This window comes from Seriola aureovittata, chromosome 10 (genome assembly GCF_021018895.1).
Source record: "Seriola aureovittata isolate HTS-2021-v1 ecotype China chromosome 10, ASM2101889v1, whole genome shotgun sequence".
In the NCBI taxonomy this organism is placed as follows: domain Eukaryota; kingdom Metazoa; phylum Chordata; class Actinopteri; order Carangiformes; family Carangidae; genus Seriola; species Seriola aureovittata.
Genome location: NC_079373.1, coordinates 26,803,493 through 26,826,112, shown reverse-complemented (window position 1 = coordinate 26,826,112; position 22,620 = coordinate 26,803,493). Strand labels below are relative to the sequence as shown.

Here is a 22,620-nt window from a genome sequence, read left to right as displayed (position 1 = left end):
CCTCCTGTTTGACCCTTTGACACTAGCTAGACGCCTCCATGTCATCAAGTGTGTCATCAAGTGTGTCATTAACAAAGAGTTTCAATGTCCCCTAGAAATGTTAATAAATCCTTAATAAAAGGTTCTGCAGTAATCCATCCCACAGATGGTCAAACGGCCCATCCCTCTATTATCACTTGGATTATAAAAAAGTGTCTGCTGAAGGAGGATTTTCCACAACCTGGCAACCCAAAAGTCATTCTAAATGATTTATTCAACAGTAATAGAGCTATTAACTACAGCTTATAAACACTTTATAAATGCTACCTGAACAGAAAGTGGTGCCAAGACTTTTGTCACAGCAAAGATCTACGATATGTGAGAAAGCAGACGCGCTGTAGAAAACAATTACACACTGAAGAAAACCGATACAGTGATCAATACTTTGTGATTACTGTATCTAGAAGTGCTGGAGCAAAGGATTCTTGAAGACGTGTCGCCTCACATCCCAAGGGGGGGGGGGGGGGGGGCATCAACTGTACTGTGAATCACAATATTAAAATACAGAGTCTCTACATCCGAGCAGAGGCAGGTGAAATAAAGACGAAGCATGTGATACAGAAACAAACAGTGACAACAGTAAGTCAGTAAAAACACTTGATTTCACAGAGAGCCGCCGATGCACCAAGGTAACGAGAGAGAGAGAGATCATTAAACCAAAACACTGGCAGTGAGTCGGAGTGGGACGGACGTGTGATGGTGCATGTGTCGTGTCATTTTCTATAAAATACAAACTGTAAAAACAGAACACTGTGAGGAAAGTTTTCGTTCAAAACCGCTCGTAACAACTGTTGAAGTTTATATCTGAAATATTTACAGCAGAGATGCAGATTTGTCAAATTTAGGATATTAAGTGCTTAACTGGTTGTTTTTACACATATGTCCAATCAAAGGTGTTTGTACTAATAGTACAAAAAAAACTGGCAGTAAAACACGTCAGTGGTGACACCTACAAAGTATTATGTGCCTCATAAAATCAGACGTTACAGAGTCAGAATTATTCATTCAAGTGTCACGACATGGACATTGTTTGTAAAAAGAACCGGTTCTGTCTCTTGTTGCACCATCATGACTTCATACACATTAGAATTAGACAAAAAACAAAGTCTTTCTACGTCTGATTACAATCACAGTGTCAGTAAATCAGCTAATTACAGCAAACCAGAGTGATGTGGTCCGAGGTGAGAGAAGCAGCGGCGGGTGACGTGAACACGACTACTGTGTTAACAACAGATTAACGAGCGTCAGCTGGTCCTCGCTCTCAGGGGGTGTGGCTTGTGTACAGGTGAGAGAGGAGCACAGTTCGTAAAGTGAAGAGACGACAGAAGACCAAAGTGCTTCTCGAATAATCAAATGCAAAAAAAGAAAAAAAAAACTAAGCAAAAGGCAAACATATATTAAAATCTAATATAGTGAATCAGTTAATAAACAATATTTTAATATACATTTTCTCCAGTAACGGCCTTTTCACACCAAGTCCCAACGTCCTGCACAAAAGTAATACATGTTCATTAAAAGGCTCTGAGCCTTTCAGGTAGATTTCAGGTAAAAACACTCAGAGAAACCAAATCCTGCAAGGTTTGGATGGTGGGTCCAGGTGGGCGGGGCTTGGTGACTGCTTTGTTGTGACATCACAAAGTTCCAGAAGTCCTGACGGCTGGTTTTAAGGCTCAGTTTCTGAATACAGGCTGTGTGCATTTCTCTGTGGACTGAGGCTTTGATACTTTCACAGTATTAATATAGAAGCTAGAGCTGATCTATAATCACACTACACATGGACACAGACCTTTATACTGGAGGAGCTTTAATATTTTATTTGCAAAGGTCTTGAATTTTTCTTGCCGGCCTTCAGACAGTGAGATTCTTGTACATCATAAGTTTTTGTGAGTGTTTTCAGGCTGCTGGACGACGCTAAACACTTAGAAATTAAAGGTGGAACTGTGGTGACAGTGGACTGAACTGTTCAATTTTTAACGCAAAAATGAAATGAATCAATTATCTGTAATTGGTTTATCTATACATTAATTTTGTGCCACTTATATTGGTTCATCTCAGGTTAGTTCATTAATTAATTTACTAAGAATTAATGTTACATACAGCTGGGAAGCTGAGAGATAGTAGGTGTCAATAAAACATCATTAATAAATAATGTTAAAGTATTAAAAGTCTTTTTATGTGGCGTTGAAAACGTCTTAAATATAATTGTGAACGCTGCAGAAACCTTGAAAACTGTTTTTCTTCCTCTAGGAAGGAGGATAAGGACAGTGAGTGTTCGTTATTTACCTCTTATCTGAACTTTTTTTGTTTTTAAGAAGAAGTTGGTGAAACATCAGCATTATATACAGTTTATTAGGAAAAAGAGCTACCTGAGAAAATGTGCTTAGTTCCAGTGAAGGAAAAAGTGAAACCAGAGAAGTGGAGGCTGTTAGAGCAGCGAATGTTCGACTGTCCGCTCACTTTTTTACGACTTAGTGTTTGCAACTATTTAGTGGAAGAACTTGCACCAGACATGTTTTCTCTTTGTGGTCAGGATCCTGACTGTGGACTGGTTTGGGACTCGGTGTGAAAAGGCCTGAAGGCACGATGAAACACCAGCAACACTCAGAGGAAATAACAGCAGTCAGTCAGAGTTCTGTCGCGTTACAGAAGAAGAAACAAATAAAATATAAAAGTCATCTTCACAGTGTGACACCGCTGGCATTAGGTTGTTGTATCTGACGACTTAGTAGAAAAGAGGGAGAAAAATAAAAAGTGCAGGCAGCCCCGCGCAGAGGAGCAGGAGTTTCCACTCCACTGTAGGGAAAGAACCAGAGTCTCAGAAGGGTCAAAGGTCAGACAGGTAGCTCCCGCACCAGGAAACAGGTGTCTGGGCTCAACACAGTGACGGAATAAAAACAAAAAGATCTTCATATCTTCAGAAAAGAGTTTTAAGAGTTGGCAGACAAACTGCTCCTGCCTGATGACCGGTCAGTCCATTCTGAGGGCGTGGCGACCTCGATGGGGTCGATCTGAGGAAAGACCACGAAACACAACCTCTGGCCCACGTACGTCGCCCGCTCTGCAGGAACACACAAGTCACAAGAGTTATTCATCAGCAGTGTTGAATCCAAACCCAAGAGTCTCCGCAGGTCTTGAAGCGAACTGGATTCAGGTCCCTCAAAAAGAGGATTTAGAAAGTCTTAGATTTCATTCACCTGCAGCAGACAGTCACTTTAGTTAGAACTTCTTACGCGGGTTCAGGTACGGATGGATTGTGAGACAATGGGCCCCAAAACTGAAAGAGTTTATTTGAGATCATTTTCTCTTTAGCTGTGCGTCAATTCAGGGGCCGCAACCTTCGGAGGACTCGGTCTACGAAGATGCCGGTCTTTATAGCCGCCGCAGACCAGAAAAAAAGGCCGCATTTGAAGGAGCCTTCAAAATGGGACAGTCTATCATTGTTACGCAGTCGGTCTGAATTGGGCGCTATGACTTTCAAAAATGAAATATCATAAGTCACTTCATACAGAGGCTTTGGCCCAGGGCCCCTCACCCCCCGGGCTCCTGGGCCCGTTCAGTTATCTACATGCTCCGAAGTCCTAGAAAGTTAGTTGAATTTGGTGCAGAAACCCAGAAACCTTAAAGCGGACTTCCTCAAACAAGACTCACCAATGAAGTTGTAGATACACTTTGGTTTTTCTTTCCAATGGACACCCAAGAAGTAGACGGGAACGCCGGTAAGCATGATGACCAGACCGACGCCGCAGACCACGGGCTCCGAGTACAGACTGAAACCCAGCAGCAGCGCCCAGAACATCAGGTAACACACAGGGACCAGCAGGTTCACCTGAAGAAAACACAGATCAAAGTTTACAATAACCCATGATTTACACATTAAATAAAAAAATAGTTGAGTTGCACGTGATGACGCATCACTTCTCCGTACCTTGATGGGTCGGTACAGGTTGGGTTTCTTCCAGCGGTAGTACAGCAGACCCGCGATGGTGACGCCGTAAGACAGGTAGTTGATGAAGGAGACGTAGTTGATCAGGTTGTGTGTTTCTCCGATGCAGAGTATAACGATGGTGGCGGTGCACTGCAAAACACAGCAAGGCCCCCAGTTTTACATCTGTTCACCTACTGGAGTGGAGCTGCTCAGCGACTCTTCAAACAGCTGGATAAAGTATTTTGAGGCCGACAGTCGACTTACAAACGTTCACGTCCTTAAGACCTGTGAAGATTCAAATTCTGCACATTGACTGTCAAACACTGCATCCATTAAATGTGGGTTTGTTTGTCAGGCACTTCCGTATCATGGAGCACTGATGAGGCCGATATTTGAAACTAAAATAATTCCAATACGACATGAAAGCAGAATAATAAAACAGGGAACGTAGGATCCAGTGTTTTTAGAGCTCAACCCAGACAAGGGACTAAAAGTTGAAATGTTTATGTCTCAGCCATTTGTGTAAATATCCGTCTCTTGTTAGCGCCCCGACTGGAGGAGTGGAGCGCCACTCTAAAAACTATGTAAGATTACATGTATGTTGAGTTCTGCAATGACATTGTGGTGGAGGAACAAGATAAGCGGATCCCTCACAAGGTGCGTTTCCATTTACCTGCTTAAGGTGGAAATTGAAATGGCTTATTTTAAAACAAGTAATGGAAACACGTGGATTTTGAACAGAAACAGATGCTGGGAAACACAGACCATTTGCAGTCGTGTTTGGTCGACTTTTCGGAAAAAGGAGATTGCCTCTATTTTGTGTAAAACTGAAATGGAAACCCGGCTCCTGATCCCTCTGGAGAAATCGTGTCATTACGGCTTCTGTAATAATACTGTAGTCATTTTAATTTATGATCCAGCAAACTTCTTTTTCTCAACTATTGGCAGACGTGTCCAATTTTGTGTCTCACCGTCAGATGAAAACTACCAAACATTTCCCGGAGCAGGAAACTAACTGAAGCATCTACAGTGTGAAAGAAAAGGAGGTGCGCCTGTACATACGCAGACCAGGAGAGCAGGGATGGGTGTGCAGTTCTTATAGTGGATCATGGCCAGCAGGCTGGGCAGGTGACCCTCTCTGGCCCCCGAGAAACACAACCTGCAGGCGGAAACACCGGACAGACCGTCAGCAGCCAGGTCGGAGCAGGAACAACTGTCAGAGCGTGAGGAGGCGCGCAGAAGAGGCGGAGCTCACCTGGAGGAGGTGAACAGGTAACCGTTGATCCCTCCGAAGGTGGACAGAGCCACGGAGATGGGCATGATGACGGAGAACATCCCCAGGAGCTTCTCCCCGAACGTCTGAGCAGCAGAACGACAGACAGAATCAGTGACGGGTACAGATCTGGATCGGGTCTGGGTGGTTCCAGAATCGAGACCTCCGATGACGGACAGGTCGGTCAGTGATCAATATTGTGATATCTCGATATTATTGAATATGGGCCCGAGCCTCGTCTAAGACGTCCTAAAGGTTGGAGTTTTAAGGAACGCTGAGCAACACATTTCATCGCTCTTTCGTGTAGGTAAGAAAGTGTGCTAATGCTGCATTATATTCTGTATGTGTCTCATCTGCTATCACCTCCGACCTTTGACCTCCGACTGGCTGCTTGCATTGCTCCTGCTCGTCACGCACAAGATGAAGCACAAATGAGACTCAGGTTCGGACACGTTACTCACTACAGCCACGGCATTGGACGACAGCAGCTCCTCGGGCGACATGGAGGAGAAGTAGGCGATGTTGGTGAGCGTGTACACAAAGGTCACCAATGGAATGGAAATGTAGATGGCACGAGGTAGATTCCTGACCGAGGCCACAACACACACACACACACACACACATGCACACGCACACACACGCGCGCACACACACACACACAGATGAAACCAAAAAAAAATACAATCAAACAAGCATGAAAGTTGATCAAAGGAACTAGAAATTAAAACAAACATGAAAATATCAAATATTGATGTTTCTGATCAGGAGACAGTAAAGTTCATTGTTTTCACTCCATCCCTCCAAAAAGAAAGGAAATGAACATGATGCTTTACAGAATGTATGGGGGTAAAAACAGGAAATAATGAGCACTGACGACTTGGCAAATCACAGAAAAGAGAAGGTGTAACAGCTGAAGACCAAAACTTAAGACTTTGTTTAGACAAAAACTGAACTTGAAAAAGCCCAAAATGCCACGAATACGGCGACGAGCAGAACAAAGAAACAGGTAAAGATGCACCGTTACAGCACTGGGAGACGTTAGGAGACTGCGGAGCGTTAAATATTCACCGTCTGGGTTCGACCACTTCCTCCGTGACGTAGTTGAGGAAGTTCCAGCCGCTGAAGGCGAAGGACGCCTGGAGGAAGGCCAGAGCGATCTGCCCGACCGACGGCGTCCTGTCCAGGGAAAAGGCCACCTGTGGGGTCAGAGCCTCGTAGTTCCCTGGGAGATAAATCACATGTTTGAGTGATGTTTCGGTTTGTTTTGTTTTTTTCCCTTCAGGCCGCAGGCTGTGAGGATTTACCGTTGCAGATCTGCACCAGGCCGACCACAATGATGAGACCCAGAGCCATCAGCTTCCCCACAGTGAAGGCGTCCTGGATCCTGGTGGCCATACGGACGCTGGAGCAGTTCACCCAGGTCAGCAGCACTGCAACACACAGACCTCAGATCACACTCACAGGCACAGGGACAGAGCACCTGATCAATCTGATTGATCAATAATGTAGTGTTATTGTTACGGTTGTCCGTCCGTCTGTTCGTTCGTTCGTTTGTGAATGCGATATCTTGGTAACGCCTTGAGAGAATTTCTTCAAATTTAGAACAAATGTCCACTTGGACTCAAAGATGAGGTGATTAGATTTTGGGGGTGAAAGGTCAAAGTTCAAGGTCATGGCTACCAAATGTTCTGCCAGTGCGTTGCTCTGTTGACTGAGAGCTTTGAAACTTTCACCGTATTGATTCAGTGAGGGGGATCCTACATTTCCCATAATGCACCAACCCTTAATGCACACTTCCAGTTTGTAACTCAGGCTTTCTGTTACATAGGAACTGAGATAAATCGGATGACATCACTATGACATCAGCAGCGTTACTTTGTCAGACTCGGTAAAACTCAGACGACTTTGATCTCACAGGCATTGACATTTAAAATTGGGGGAGTGCTCCTTTAAATCGACATCCCTCCATCCCTACACTGGGGTCCCGGTGCCGGTGTCGTTGCCGGTGGTGGGCGGCAGTTGCCCGTTGCCATGGGAGGCAGGAATGTGGGAAACGGGCGAGGGAGGGAGGGGGACGATTGTTTCACCTCGTCCATCATTGTCACCGGCTTTGCCCCGCTCGCTCTCATGGTGGCCTTGCTCTCCGGCACAAAGACGAGCTGTCAGCCCCACAAAACAAAAACACTTCCGTCGCGAAGGGGCAAACAAAACGTGGCAAGGCAACCCCCCCACCCCCACCCACCCACCCACCCACCAACCCCACCTCCCTCCTTCCCCCCACCAGAGGAGGCATTGCTCACATTTCAGCATCCAGCTCTAAAAAAACAAGCGTGAACGACGGTGTCAGAGGCGAGGAGTCACACGCTGAAGTCCCGCCGTTTCACCTCGTCGGCCGGACGTTATTCACTCACCGGTCCGACTGACGGCTGTGGATTAATGGCGCTCGGTGCAGGTGCTCTCAGGCAAGACACCAAGCAATTAGGCAGCATGACAGGTCCACGATGACCAGTGTAACGTCAGCTCAGGGCTGTACAACACATCCTCCGGGAAGTCTGCCGGCCCTGTCGCAATCTGTTCGTCCTTACACTCCTCCTGCAGCGTAGCAAATCTATTTTTCATATGAGCGTCTAAATTTTAGAGGAGCTCTGCTGCAGAATCCTTCATAAAATCTGCATGTACTTCATGGTTAGGCTGAGATGAATGAAGTCGTAGAGCGGGACAAGTCACCTTCCAGCCTTTGGTTAGCTGTTCAGATCCTGCTGTACATGTTGTAAAGGTTCTGGAACTTCTCTACCTCCACTTTTTTACTGGGACTCGCCGGTTCGAGTCCCGGCTCTTCCTGACCGCATGTCGAAGTGTCTCTGGAATTTCCCTCTAATGTAACATCAGCGTGTGAGTGTGTGCATGTTGTGTAAAAAACGCATGACTGTGAAAAAGATGTTAAGAGAAATAAGCTCGATATACTGTAAGTGCAGCGAAAGCATCTTCACTCCTGTTTCATTATATTTAAAGCAGCATTCATTAATATTAAATATTAAAGAGTATTTTTCTGAATTCTTTTTGTTCAATGATCAAAGTCGTCTTTTAATTTTAAATTTTTAAATATATTTGGATTTTCAGGAGCAGTAATTGTCTTTTTATTTTCCAAACCACAGAAACCAAAAACGTTTCCCCCTTGTCCCGTCTTCTCGCCCCGCTCTCCCCCCCCCTCCCTCACCCCTCCCTCACCCCTCCCTCCCCCGAGGGCGCTGTGCATTTTTTACTGCAGCCATAAAAAAAGGTTTTAAAAAGCGTCAGGCTGCAGTTACATAAGAGAAACTTTACACGTGACCACTTCCCCTCTCAGAGACGTGCCGGAGGAGCGGACCTGTGGTGTAGTGATGGTGACGACGGAGAAAAGCTCAGAGCGACGGCAAGACGACATGTCATCCTTCATGAAAGATGCAAATGCTCTGAGAGACACTCAGCAGCAAGACGCTTCCTCCCTCCAAACTGCAGCCGCATTAGAGCAGCAGTGGAGCTGCCATGGCTCCTGTCTGTACCTGAACGCACCACACTCCTGTTCATTACACATACAGCGTTTTTAATGCAGCGGAGTCACTTACGGAGACAGGTGGCAGACATCATCCGTGTTGCCATGTATGGAGGGACACAGTTCGGGAAGACGGGCTGCAGGACGTAGCTGGAGAAGGTGAGGGCGATGACGGCCAGCGTGGTCGGATACATGATGAGGACGGCGCTCCACAGCAGGAGAAACCTGGACGTTCAACAACAACACTTGTTATAATTCAGACACAAAAAAACTGGTGGAAAAACCTGAAACATTTACATTTGACTTTTCTGTCATTTTAATTGAGTTCAACTTTTCATTGTTAAAGGAAAAGTTCCAACATTATAGAAAATACACTTATTTTGCTCGTGTTGCCTTTAGACAGAGCCAGGCTTGTTGTTTCCAGTCTCTGTGCTAAGCTAAGTTAGCCGGCTGCTGGCGAGAGCTTCATATTTATCATCATGGGTCAAATTAGATATGTTGTTTCCACATGTGCTTCACATGTAACGTCCAAAAAACCCACGGGCCCTGAATGCCTCACATGTGAAATCACTGAGGTTTTTCTTTTTCCTCTTTACTCACCCCATCAGTCCACCGAATATCTCCGTGACGTAGGAGTAGTCCCCCCCAGACTTGGGGATGGTGACGCCCAGTTCAGCGTAGCATAAGGAGCCCAAGGCGGCGATGCATCCTCCCAGTAACCAAACCACCAACGCCAAACCCACCGAGCCCGAGTGCTCCAGGACCCCCTTCGGAGAGATGAAGATCCCGGAGCCGATGATGTTCCCTGAGGACAGGGAGGAGAAAGGTGTGAGGTTGATTAATAACAGGGTCTTCCCACCTGTTGAGGTGTGACATACGTGTGATCACTTCACCTGGCTCTCCTCAGCAGCCGGCTCCCAGCTGTGTTACATAATAGTGATTATCAGGATGGTTAATAATAGGATGATTATACTGTCTGCTGTACATGTACACGCAAATATGTGACAATATTATATTATGCTATTGTTATAAGGATGTTGTACATTATTAGTGACTTAAAACTCATCATCACAAAGGATATGATGTCATCAACATGCGACCAAATGAAGCGGACGAACGTTACCGTGACTAAAATCACAGATTTCTGCTGTTGGAGAAGAACACGACTCACAACATGTAGAACACAGGTCGAGTCGTTTTTAGACGTTTTAATGTGGGAAAGTTACAGGTTATAACTTCACCACGTGCACGTTACACATGCTTTTCACGTGTGACTCGTCTGGCACGTCTCAGCGTCGATCATCTCCGACATTAAAACCACCGGTGACCCGCTGAGACTCTTGAGCAACCCCCGGTCACACAATCCAGACTGTTCCCCTCTGACTCTATACAGAGGGCATTAAAACACAAAGAGCTCTATAACAGAGTGAGTTAGAGAAGGAGGTAAAGGCCATCACTCAGGCCGGGACAATCCCTCCTGCCCAGAGCCTCAGTATGCAGTGTAGAGTACCAGCACATCCGACACATTCAGACTACAGCGCTACCAGTAGCACGGCAGGAGGCAGCCAAGTGGCACAGACAGCCATTACATAACCAGACATAAATTATCCACTCCAGGCTTCAGAGGTGGGAAGTGACCGATTCACCTCCGTTTATTCCTGCTGCTCCACAGAAGTGGGGGAAAAAAAACACAAAACACATACTGGTGAGGTGGAGATTCAGGTCCAGAAAAGAAACTGGTTTTAGTTTAATGTAGCGACACATGACTCCTGATGCCGAGCCCGGTCCAGCGTCGGAGCCCGGCAGCCAGCCTGTTCTGCCCCTGTCTCCCTGTGAATGGAAAGGTGCTTCAGCATTCTGCACACAGGACATTTCTCTTGTTCTGAAGAGGGATTTTCGCAAAAATGTCCGCCTTCAGCGAGAGACAACAGCCGAGCCGAGCCAGGGCAGGAAGGTTTGTGACCCAGTTAGCCCAAACCTGCACCGAGAAAGTCCCAGCCCCCCCCCCCCGAGGATTGTTGTATCCTTCAACTGCCAAAAAGCCAGCTCATTAGCTGCATTTACACTTGAGGTCTGAAGTCGCACACGAGTGGCATCGTGAGGTGGAAATGCTCATTACACACCAAAGACAGAGAAACCAGTTTGTTATTCATGAATCTTGTTATTGTTTTTGTTCTGTTAATATTATTATTATTAATATCTCTTCTTATTTTTCTCTGTTAGACGTGTTCCTGCAGCAAAAACTCACTGAAATTGCCAGATTGGTTGCAGATTCCAGCCACTAAAAAAATTATACTAATTGTCCAATAGGTGGCGCAATAATAATAATGAAGTATGCGTTAGCTTGGGCTACAGTCGAAATCGTTTCGCCATTTTTGATCTCTGAAATGATCTTCTGCTCTTAAAGTGTCCAGCCATTTTCAGAAACGCAAACGTAAACCAAAAACGAACTTGTCCGTTCATTGGATGAACAGAAATGGTTTGTTCTGTAGCTTCCTGATGGCGATGTGGTTAAGTTGCACGCGTTATCCTCAAGTCGTGATGTAACGGCTCCAGCCGGACCACTCCTTCCTCTAATCTCCTCATGTCCTCCGTCTCCTCGTGTCACTGGAGAGATTATATATCTCCGGATCCCCCAGGAGGAGCTGGAAAACGTTGCTGGAAAGAGAATCGTCTGGATTACCTTGCCTGACCTGCTGCCACCGTGACCCGACCTCAGGTAGGTTGAGGAAAAATGGATGGATGGATGGAAATGATCGTTAGTTGCAGCCCAAGTAGGATCCAGAGGAGATGGAGATGAGTAGGAGAGGTTGTTGTGTGAGAAAAATATACAACACCACCAGCTTCAAACCCAGCTTTAAAACCACGAGCACAGTTGAGACTGATACTGGGGCTTGGGGCGGGGCTTGGTGACTGCTTCGTTGTGACATCACAAAGTTCCAGAAGTCCTGACGGCTGGTTTTAAGGCTCAGTTTCTGAATACAGGCTGTGTGCATTTCTCTGTGGACTGAGGCTTTGATACTTTCACAGTATTAATATAGAAGCTAGAGCTGATCTATAATCAATAATCACACTACACGTGGACACAGACCTTTACACTGGAGGAGCTTTAATATTGTAGATTTCCTGTTTTTTACTTGTTTGTTTGGGCATGTCCGATTCGAGGGTCTAACGACAGAGAGGCAAATATCGGGCTGTATAATTAAATCTGACTTATGACATATTAGAAATTCAATATTAAACATTAAAACGTTAAAAAGTTATTAATTTAAACATAAATTTCCATGACAGCTTCCACCTGGAAACTAAGTTAAACACTGTTCATGTTGAGTAGAGCCTCAGGTATCTGCTCGACACATCTTCTAACACCAGCTGAGCTCAAACTTTTTCACACTGATCAATTCATTGTTTCAGCTCTAGTTAAAAACCTGGCAGAGTGAATACACGTGGAAACAAAACAATAATGAATTTAAACATTTAAAAAGTGTTATTTAGAGGAAAACCTGCAGAACAGACTTGTTGCATTGAGGTCTGAGGAACCAGCCTGTCACCTCTCTGACAGCAGGGTGGTGCAGCCGGCCTCCCCGCAGGCCTCCCCCTCCACCCGGCCTGGATGATGCTCCTATTTACTGAGCGGAGGTGTGTTTAAAGGTCCCTGCTGTTCATTCTGCTCCAGCAGACAATGTCCTTCTGCTCGACCACCAGCCGGCCTCTGGACTTCATGTATTTCAGCCACAGAAGCAACTACAGCTCAGTTTGATGTGAGTCCACATGCAAACAAACATGGAGTCCCTCATTTTTAACACCAAAGACACTAAAGTAAGATTCTCCTTCCTCCTGCTGAGGAGTTCAAGCTTTACTTTCACACTTGTTGGTGATTAATGAAGCCTGTTAATGAAGTAAAAACGACATTATCGTGTTTTTGAAAACTTCTCCAGTGATAAAGTGAAAACCAGAGCTGCTCCTAGTGGCAGCTCTGGTTTTTCCTGCCTCACCTATGATGATGGTGCACGCGCTCAGCAGCCCGATCTCCTTCTTCAGAGTCACTCTGTCGGGGATTTTCTCCTTCTCCTCCTTCTTCTCCTTCTTCTTCCTCTTCTTCTTGTCGTCCGTCACGGCGCCGTGCGGCCGAGAGCAGATGCTGCTGCTGCCGTTCTGTCCATCCATGTCCGCCTGCCCGGGTCCGGTCCGGTCCGTCCAGATCCTCTGGTGTCCTCCCAGTCCCAGTACTCCCAGTGCTCCTGTCCTCTCCTCGCTCCGTATTCATGCAGACTGAATGGGCTGCGCTTGCGCAACAACCTGCCGCTGTCCAGGGTAGAATGTTAAATACCCAGGACTCGGCGTGATGCGTTCACGGGCACCGGGAGGAGGAACCGTCCTGATCATTCTTACCTCCTCCAGGTCCAGTGTTTATACTTCAGCTTAAAGGTCCGAGTGTCCTTCAGGTGACTCCGTGTTTTTTAAGGTCGTATGAGAAAACTATTTATTAGTTAACTAAAATTATTAATAGGCTACTACGATGTAAAATAGTGCTATTTATAATTTTTATTATTATTACAAGCATTAACATTAACATAGTACATTTTACTAGAATGAAAATATTTATTTATTAAATTCAAGCAAAGTTTATTTTTGGGATTGATGTTGGACTATAGGTTCAGGTGGTACTTGGTATAATTACTTATACACTGTATGTTTATTTGTGTAATGTATACAAGTAGAGCTGGACTGATTAGTCACTGACAGACGATTAATCAGCAACAGTTTAAATAACTGTCGAAGAAAAAGTTCTTTCAGGTATCAAGCTTCTCAGAAAATGTAATATTAACTAGAAAATTCCTGAAGAAATGTTGATTGTTCCTGCTGCTTGGTGCGTATCCATCAACACACTTTAATCTCTACAGAGGACGTTACTCTGAGTTTCATTCGTGTTGTAGAGAATTATCCTGACTGACCTCAGTCACTGCAGGTGTCTCTCAAAAAGCTCTTTGAAACTCTGAGGACTGGACAGAGTGACCTAACAATGATGTTTTCAAACAGCAAGACATGTCTACACACATGTTCGTGTCCTAACAGAAGCTGATCTGCAGTAAAGCTGCTGTGAACATTAAAAAAAATGCTCTGAGTTAATCAGTCTAATTAGTTTGAGCAGCAACTGCACTTGTGTGTGTCTGTCAATGTGTGTGTGTATTGTTGTGTGTGGCAGTAGAGCTGTCTGTCATTGAGCCTCCAAAATTATGAAACAATTAATTAAAACAATTAATCAATCAGTAAACAAATCAGTGTCTTGGTTTGTAATCTTATCAAAACACAGCTGTTTTATTACATATATACAGAATTATACAGAATTAGTCTTTTAAATAAAGAGTCAGCGTCCATGACAGTCAAAGAGCTTCTGCAAAGGGTTTTTGGTGCTGGCCCACCAACCAGGGACAGAGAATCAGTGGCAAAAGGAGAAGGTGACGAGCGCTTCATGTTCCAGCAGCACTGGGTTTGTTAAAGAAGCTGTGGATTTGCTGAGCAGCTGCCTGACCCACGATGGGCTCCAGCTCAGAGGGGGCAGCGTTGCAGAGCTGCCGGATGCTAGAGAAGTGCTGCAGCAGGGCCAGAGCTTTGACCCTGCCGACCCCGGGGACCTGCTGGACGAGAGACAGGACCACTGGGTCCAACAGCCGCGAGGAGCTCGTCCTCCTGAAGGGGTTCTCCCTGCTGTCCCCGTGGACCTGGAGACAATCAGAGCAGGTTGGAAAGAGAAAAATCAGTGTCAGCACCAGATTCGGCTGCTGTGAGGCGTTTAGGATTAAAGACACCAGTCTTACACCAAAGATCTGTGCTCGACTCTTTTATACCAAAACAACTCAAAAGCTGAACGGGTCATTTTCTGCACGTTTTCAAGGAATACTGTTGATTTCAGTCTTTCTCATTGTCTTTGAAATTGAAAGAAGATTAATTGGTAGCCTGGATCAAAGTTCTCAACCTGTCTGGTAGGACTGGCAGTGACCAGTTCGACCGATATAATGATTTGTTTCTTTTTTTTATTTCAATAGAGAATCATCTTTTGTAATAATGAATGACGTAATTATGAAGCCTGAATAATTGGGAGAGTCTGAGGGGGATTTCCAACACACATCTGATTCAGCCTTTGCTTAAGATCAATTTAATATTCCTTGCAGAATTATATAGTTTTAATTTATATGCACTAAGAACTTTAAAATAAAACTGATGTGATCCCTCACCAGCTTCCCACTGGCCTACACTCTTAGTTGTTTTTATGGGGGAGAGAGAGGAGAGAGAGACCAGGAACAGCTGTTTACACTGTTGTATTCAGACATTATTAGGCCGGTTGTCATGATAATAATAATAATAGTGATACTTATAATGAATTTCATAACACCATTGCACAATGGATTGTTTTCTATATTAAATTAGTCCTACATGGAGACAACAAAAGATTACCTTTTGATGACTGCCTAGTAAAATAATCTCAAAAAATGATATAAATATATAAATTGTTTCTGTGAGGTGTTTCTGGGGCTGGAGGTTTTGTGGGTCTATAGTGTTGAATAATCTTCATTACTTACGATCTGAGTGATGAGCTGCGAGGCCTCGCTCTGCCCACTGACCGGCAGCAGAGTCAGGCCGAGGTCGAACACCACAAACTTCTGCACAATAGACAAGTACTGCTCACTCAGTCTGGTGTTCTCCACCAACACCAGCTTCTGGAAACTGCTGCTGGCCTATAAAACAGGAGGGAGACAGTTCAGAACAGGCGGCACAACGCAGAGAAGCTTTTAGAATAAACGCTTTGTCAGCCATTTTTCTTCATTACACTCACATTTCTATAGCGGACCAGTTTCCTCTTGTAGCTGTTTGCTGCTATGATGTCGCACTCAGACACATACAGGATGCAGATTTTGTTAGCAAGGTGGAAATCTGCCACACCAAGCTCATTCTCAAAGAGGATTTTCACACCTCCACCTGCGGCAGAAGTTCGACCTGTTCATGACTGAAGATTCTCCACATTCAGACGGTAAGATTCCTCAACACAGAGATGACAACATCTCATTTTCCAATCAGCTATTTCACTTATTTGTGGGTGAAACTAATATTTTCTCAATTTGATTCATAAAATCTTACGAATTAGTTTTTTGTTTTTATAAAAATAAAAATAAAGCACAATTTCAAAAATCAAACTGACATTTAAATTGCTTGTTTTGTCCTATCAATAGTCAAAGAACACAAAGATATTTAGATTAACATCACAAAAGACAAAAACCCAGCAAATATCCACATTAGAAAAGCAGAGAACTTGAATCAGTTTGTTGACTGACAATTTTGAGTCAATAATTTATAAACAAAAAAGCCTAATCAGCTCTGCAAATATTTTTATATTTAATATAATATTTTTATACTGATACATTTCAATTTTAGGTAGTTTTGCAAAGAAAAGAAGATTATTATTATATATTTCAAAAATCAATGAGGAAAGACACTTCATAATATCCAACGAATATGAATGTTAACGTTTATCTTTCAGGCAGAACTCAATTCAAAAACGTATTAAAAGCATCAAAAAATATATTTAAATATATATATATACTGTATATTAGGAAATGTTCCTAGTACCTAACCGGTAGTGATTGTAGAAAATACTTTTATTACATTATTGAGACATTTTTAGTTGATGGCACCTGAGCCGAATCAAAGATCGCACCTATTAAAAACAAATATGATTCAAAGTTTTATTCTACAATGTTTGACTTTCTCTTACAGCGAAACAACATTAAATACAGATTTTTGTAAACGGCATTTCCTGAAAGTTCGCTGTTTCCGGGCAACAAAAAAAAGAAAGAAAGAACAAACGCTAGCTAACGTTACGCCCTAAGAGGTTGACATTGAACTGTGACATAAAATAAAAATAATTATAATGAATAATTACCCTTCAGGCTTTGGATGAGGGACGAGTTTCTCCACTTCTCGCTGACAATAACGTGTCCGTGAGGAGGAACCGCGTTCAGTAGCGCGGGAGCTTTGTTCTCCATGCTGCTTTCCCGCTCTGCACGTCACTGGATACGGTTCATCTTTATCAAACGCTCTCGGGATCGTGTTGTATTGACCGTTAGTCCGTGCAGCCGCGCTCACAACATCAACTGTCGCTGACTGTGACGTCACATCTCTTCCTCCCGTCTTCAGTTGATCCATGTGAAGAACACGCGCCTCCATGTCGCCCCCCGAGAGGACGGGAGGGGAACTGCACCCTCCACATTAACACTAAAACCTCACAATACCTGTATTTATTTTGTAAATGTTTGTATATTAAGTGCCTTTACTTAGGTATTGAGACAATCTAAACCTAAATGAGACGGTCTGGTGTCTTTTTTTTCATTTATATTTTTTTGTATTGATAAACAGTAGATATACAGGAGGACAGTTTACAAAACAAACAACAAAAGCAATAGTGAAAGAAAAGAAAAATAAAAGAAGCACCAGGGGTAAATTAACTTACATTACATTAAGATATTAAAAGACATTTTCAACAGCCTTTTTGTTCAAAGAAAAATAAATGAGTTCTATATATCTTTCAGTTTCCTTCAAGAAAGCAATGAAAGATGGTTTTTGGTTTGTGAATTTAGTTTTGTGGATGAAAAATTTGGCCAATATTTTTAATTAATTTATTATCAAATATGTGTCTTTTTTTGGGGGGTGTCTGAAGATCAAATGATAAAGCAAAGCCTGTGAAACATGGTCAATGATAAATCTGCAAAGGTCTTGCCATAGTTTCATGGTGTGACAACAATGCCAAAAATAAATGTAATGCTGTTTCACACCTGACACACTTCTCAAACAGGTTCAGTAAATACTGAACATTATAATCCTCATGAAGGAGGATTTACTGCAGGCCTGTTCCATTACACTGCATTAGTTTCATCCAGGTTCACCTAATACATATATATGAATTAAAACTAAAAATCAAGGACAATAACAAATGCTAAAACAAATCAGCCCTTTATTTAAAGTTTACCCAATATACAGCAACTCTTAATAAAATGCATTCCTCTGAACAGAACAGTGATGGGATCAATGGGGCAGAAATAAGTGACTGCAGATTGTCTTAGAAAGGTTCACTGTGTAACTGTTGCTGGATGTCCTGAACTGTCCGTCTCATCTTGTAACACCACTTTGTTCCTCAAGTTCACAACTGAACGCAGAACAAGACATTTTCAGGTAAACAACATGTTGGAGCTAACTGATGAACTGAAAACACAATGTCAAGTCAAATGTCCGAGACATCGCTCTGACCTCATATCCAGATTAACAGGCAGGTGTGTCAATGACGCGGTAGCCACGCCCCAAAGCCACTCTGCTTTAACGTCTATTTTCTTTTAAATAGGATCATAATTTGAAAAATGAACATCAAGAAAAAACTTGAAACTAGCGAGTCAGACCATAAAGGCATTAGCTTCATTTTCCAGACCCGGCATCAACGTCCATTTTTATACAGTCTGTGGCTGAAACCCAATACCAACATTATAAAGTGTAATCCTCAGGCTCTCGTAATGAATCCTGGGATAGGTCGGTGGATCCGTTGTTACCTAGGAAAAGAAGGACGCGTTTCTCCATGTATCAAGAATATAAAACCTCAACTTCTGTTTTACATCACAACCTTATTTTTCCCCTTAAACGGTGAAGTCTGGTGATATTCTATATTTTGTGTATTGTCAACAATCACATGAAAAAATGTCTCCTGCTAAGTATTTTATCTGCAGCCTTATTCCTCTGAGCTCAATTGTTTCCAAAAGCTATTTAAAAAAACACAGCAGTGAGTCACACTGCTTCGTTACCATGAACACACACTCCAGTTTATCTTAATAATTGAATAATTTTATTATAACATTTTATTTGTAAAAACTTATCTGATATACACTAATTTGCCAGTTTATTAGATTCCCCTAACAAAGACTAATACCGACTAATGCAGACAGTCCTGTGATAAATCCTTTGTGGAGGTTATAATGTTCAGTTTTTGTTTCTATTATTTTGCCATTTATATCAATGAGGCCAGGCTCCATCACAGAAACACCTGTCAGTAAAACACAATGCAGTTCAACAACTCAACAAACTGCAGCCTAAAGACTAATGATCAAGTTGACCAGGGCTGCAACTAATGATTAATCAAATAAATAAATAAATAAATAAAGCAGCAGATTAATCAATAGTTTTGTGTAAGAAATGTCAAAACCGATCTGTTTGAACAAATGTTTTGTCCCAATTGTACGATTATACGTGGAAAAGAGAAAATACTTGAAAAATGAAAAGTTTATCAACAAGTATAACTCTTCATATGAAAACACAGTTTATATTTTTACAACTGTATTTTAAACACTTTATTTTAAACTCTGTTGTAACACAATCGCAGTTTCCCTGAGCTGAGAATGTCTTCATGTCTGACCAACAGTCCAAAACTACTTCCTATGACATGAAACAGACGAAAGCAGCGAAACATTTGAGAAGCTGGAACCTGAGAATGTTTAGCATTTCTCACTTTAATTCAGTTGATCATTAAAACGACTGGCGATCGACTAATCGTTGCAGCTCTGAAGTTGAATCAGTCTAATTAGTTTGAGCAGCAACTGCACTTGTGTGTGTCTGTCAATGTGTGTGTGTATTGTTGTGTGTGGCAGTAGAGCTGTCTGCCATTGAGCCTCCAAAATTATGAAACAATTAATTAAAACAATGAATCAATCAGTAAACAAATCAGTGTCTTGGTTTGTAATCTTTTCAAAACACAGCTGTTTTATTACATATATACAGAATTATACAGAATTACAGTCTTTTAAATAAAGAGTCAGCGTCCATGACAGTCAAAGAGCTTCTGCAAAGGGTTTTTGGTGCTGGCCCACCAACCAGGGACAGAGAGTCAGTGGCAAAAGGAGAAGGTGACGAGCGCTTCATGTTCCAGCAGCACTGGGTTTGTTGAAGAAGCTGTGGATTTGCTGAGCAGCTGCCTGACCCACGATGGGCTCCAGCTCAGAGGGGGCAGCGTTGCAGAGCTGCCGGATGCTAGAGAAGTGCTGCAGCAGGGCCAGAGATTTGACCCTGCCGACCCCGGGGACCTGCTGGACGAGAGACAGGACCACTGGGTCCAACAGCCGCGAGGAGCTCGTCCTCCTGAAGGGGTTCTCCCTGCTGTCCCCGTGGACCTGGAGACAATCAGAGCAGGTTGGGAAAAGAAAAATCAGTGTCAGCACCAGATTCGGCTGCTGTGAGGCGTTTAGGATTAAAGACACCAGTCTTACACCAAAGATCTGTGCTCGACTCTTTTATACCAAAACAACTCAAAAGCTGAACGGGTCATTTTCTGCACGTTTTCAAGGAATACTGTTGATTTCAGTCTTTCTCATTGTCTTTGAAATTGAAAGAAGATTAATTGGTAGCCTGGATCAAAGTTCTCAACCTGTCTGGTAGGACTGGCAGTGACCAGTTCGACCGATATAATGATTTGTTTCTTTTTTTTATTTCAATAAAGAATTATCTTTTGTAATAATGAATGATGTAATTATGAAGCCTGAATAATTGGGAGAGTCTGAGGGGGATTTCCAACACACATCTGATTCAGCCTTTGCTTAAGATCAATTTAATATTCCTTGCAGAATTATATAGTTTTAATTTATATGCACTAAGAACTTTAAAATAAAACTGATGTGATCCCTCACCAGCTTCCCACTGGCCTACACTCTAAGTTGTTTTTATGGGGGAGAGAGAGGAGAGAGAGACCAGGAACAGCTGTTTACACTGTTGTATTCAGGCACTATTAGGCCGGTTGTCATGATAATAATAATAATAGTGATACTTATAATGAATTTACACACCATTGCACAATGGATTGTTTTCTATATTAAATTAGTCCTACATGGAGACAACAAAAGATTACCTTTTGATGACTGCCTAGTAAAATAATCTCAAAAAATGATATAAATATATAAATTGTTTCTGTGAGGTGTTTCTGGGGCTGGAGGTTTTGTGGGTCTATAGTGTTGAATAATCTTCATTACTTACGATCTGAGTGATGAGCTGCGAGGCCTCGCTCTGCCCACTGACCGGCAGCAGAGTCAGGCCGAGGTCGAACACCACAAACTTCTGCACAATAGACAAGTACTGCTCACTCAGTCTGGTGTTCTCCACCAACACCAGCTTCTGGAAACTGCTGCTGGCCTATAAAACAGGAGGGAGACAGTTCAGAACAGGCGGCACAACGCAGAGAAGCTTTTAGAATAAACGCTTTGTCAGCCATTTTTCTTCATTACACTCACATTTCTATAGCGGACCAGTTTCCTCTTGTAGCTGTTTGCTGCTATGATGTCGCACTCAGACACATACAGGATGCAGATTTTGTTAGCAAGGTGGAAATCTGCCACACCAAGCTCATTCTCAAAGAGGATTTTCACACCTCCACCTGCGGCAGAAGTTCGACCTGTTCATGACTGAAGATTCTCCACATTCAGACGGTAAGATTCCTCAACACAGAGATGACAACATCTCATTTTCCAATCAGCTATTTCACTTATTTGTGGGTGAAACTAATATTTTCTCAATTTGATTCATAAAATCTTACGAATTAGTTTTTTGTTTTTATAAAAATAAAAATAAAGCACAATTTCAAAAATCAAACTGACATTTAAATTGCTTGTTTTGTCCTATCAATAGTCAAAGAACACAAAGATATTTAGATTAACATCACAAAAGACAAAAACCCAGCAAATATCCACATTAGAAAAGCAGAGAACTTGAATCAGTTTGTTGACTGACAATTTTGAGTCAATAATTTATAAACAAAAAAGCCTAATCAGCTCTGCAAATATTTTTATATTTAATATAATATTTTTTATACTGATACATTTCAATTTTAGGTAGTTTTGCAAAGAAAAGAAGATTATTATTATATATTTCAAAAATCAATGAGGAAAGACACTTCATAATATCCAACGAATATGAATGTTAACGTTTATCTTTCAGGCAGAACTCAATTCAAAAACGTATTAAAAGCATCAAAAAATATATTTAAATATATATATACTGTATATTAGGAAATGTTCCTAGTACCTAACCGGTAGTGATTGTAGAAAATACTTTTATTACATTATTGAGACATTTTTAGTTGATGGCACCTGAGCCGAATCAAAGATCGCACCTATTAAAAACAAATATGATTCAAAGTTTTATTCTACAATGTTTGACTTTCTCTTACAGCGAAACAACATTAAATACAGATTTTTGTAAACGGCATTTCCTGAAAGTTCGCTGTTTCCGGGCAACAAAAAAAAGAAAGAAAGAACAAACGCTAGCTAACATTACGCTCTAAGAGGTTGACATTGAACTGTGACATAAAATAAAAATAATTATAATGAATAATTACCCTTCAGGCTTTGGATGAGGGACGAGTTTCTCCACTTCTCGCTGACAATAACGTGTCCGTGAGGAGGAACCGCGTTCAGTAGCGCGGGAGCTTTGGTCTCCATGCTGCTTTCCCGCTCTGCACGTCACTGGATACGGTTCATCTTTATCAAACGCTCTCGGGATCGTGTTGTATTGACCGTTAGTCCGTGCAGCCGCGCTCACAACATCAACTGTCGCTGACTGTGACGTCATATCTCTTCCTCCCGTCTTCAGTTGATCCATGTGAAGAACACGCGCCTCCATGTCGCTCCCCGAGAGGACGGGAGGGGAACTGCACCCTCCACATTAACACTAAAACCTCACAATACCTGTATTTATTTTGTAAATGTTTGTATATTAAGTGCCTTTACTTAGGTATTGAGACAATCTAAACCTAAATGAGACGGTCTGGTGTCT

At 42.6% G+C, this 22,620-nt stretch overlaps 3 protein-coding genes across 3 annotated transcripts; all 3 read right to left on the bottom strand.

The window, feature by feature from the left end:
• Positions 1 to 235: 235 nt before the first annotated feature.
• On the bottom strand, positions 236 to 13,138 carry slc7a10b (solute carrier family 7 member 10b). Its single transcript, XM_056388173.1, has 11 exons — positions 12,765 to 13,138; positions 9,370 to 9,574; positions 8,843 to 8,994; positions 6,542 to 6,667; positions 6,306 to 6,459; positions 5,699 to 5,822; positions 5,220 to 5,323; positions 5,027 to 5,123; positions 3,965 to 4,114; positions 3,688 to 3,865; positions 236 to 3,097 (listed from the first exon to the last, which is right to left on the bottom strand). Exons 1-11 carry the CDS (start codon positions 12,934 to 12,936, stop codon positions 2,967 to 2,969), a joined length of 1,593 nt encoding a protein of 530 aa, XP_056244148.1. The 5' UTR covers positions 12,937 to 13,138; the 3' UTR covers positions 236 to 2,966.
• A 934-nt stretch (positions 13,139 to 14,072) lies between these two features.
• Positions 14,073 to 16,938, bottom strand: faap24 (FA core complex associated protein 24). The gene is made up of 4 exons (XM_056388174.1): positions 16,709 to 16,938; positions 15,605 to 15,747; positions 15,351 to 15,506; positions 14,073 to 14,492 (listed from the first exon to the last, which is right to left on the bottom strand). Exons 1-4 carry the CDS (start codon positions 16,809 to 16,811, stop codon positions 14,241 to 14,243), a joined length of 654 nt encoding a protein of 217 aa, XP_056244149.1. The 5' UTR covers positions 16,812 to 16,938; the 3' UTR covers positions 14,073 to 14,240.
• Positions 16,939 to 19,543: 2,605 nt separating this feature from the next.
• LOC130175785 (Fanconi anemia core complex-associated protein 24-like) lies at positions 19,544 to 22,408 on the bottom strand. Its single transcript, XM_056386327.1, has 4 exons — positions 22,184 to 22,408; positions 21,081 to 21,223; positions 20,827 to 20,982; positions 19,544 to 19,970 (listed from the first exon to the last, which is right to left on the bottom strand). Exons 1-4 carry the CDS (start codon positions 22,284 to 22,286, stop codon positions 19,719 to 19,721), a joined length of 654 nt encoding a protein of 217 aa, XP_056242302.1. The 5' UTR covers positions 22,287 to 22,408; the 3' UTR covers positions 19,544 to 19,718.
• Positions 22,409 to 22,620: the final 212 nt, after the last annotated feature.

Bases quoted from the DNA above. Each gene is read 5' to 3' on its own strand.
- slc7a10b (XM_056388173.1), bottom strand. From the start codon at position 12,936: ATGGATGGACAGAACGGCAGCAGCAGCATCTGCTCTCGGCCGCACGGC. The intron at 5,324-5,698 runs GTGAGTAACGTG...TCTGCTGCTCAG, and splicing joins CGTCCAATGCCGTGGCTGTA to ACGTTCGGGGAGAAGCTCCT. The intron at 5,124-5,219 runs GTGAGCTCCGCC...TTCCGCCTGCAG, and splicing joins TACCTGTTCACCTCCTCCAG to GTTGTGTTTCTCGGGGGCCA.
- faap24 (XM_056388174.1), bottom strand. From the start codon at position 16,811: ATGGAGAACAAAGCTCCCGCGCTACTGAACGCGGTTCCTCCTCACGGA. The intron at 15,748-16,708 runs GTAATTATTCAT...CTTCTGCCGCAG, and splicing joins CCTCATCCAAAGCCTGAAGG to GTGGAGGTGTGAAAATCCTC. The intron at 15,507-15,604 runs GTGAGTGTAATG...CCTGTTTTATAG, and splicing joins AACTGGTCCGCTATAGAAAT to GCCAGCAGCAGTTTCCAGAA.
- LOC130175785 (XM_056386327.1), bottom strand. From the start codon at position 22,286: ATGGAGACCAAAGCTCCCGCGCTACTGAACGCGGTTCCTCCTCACGGA. The intron at 21,224-22,183 runs GTAATTATTCAT...CTTCTGCCGCAG, and splicing joins CCTCATCCAAAGCCTGAAGG to GTGGAGGTGTGAAAATCCTC. The intron at 19,971-20,826 runs GTAAGTAATGAA...GATTGTCTCCAG, and splicing joins CGCAGCTCATCACTCAGATC to GTCCACGGGGACAGCAGGGA.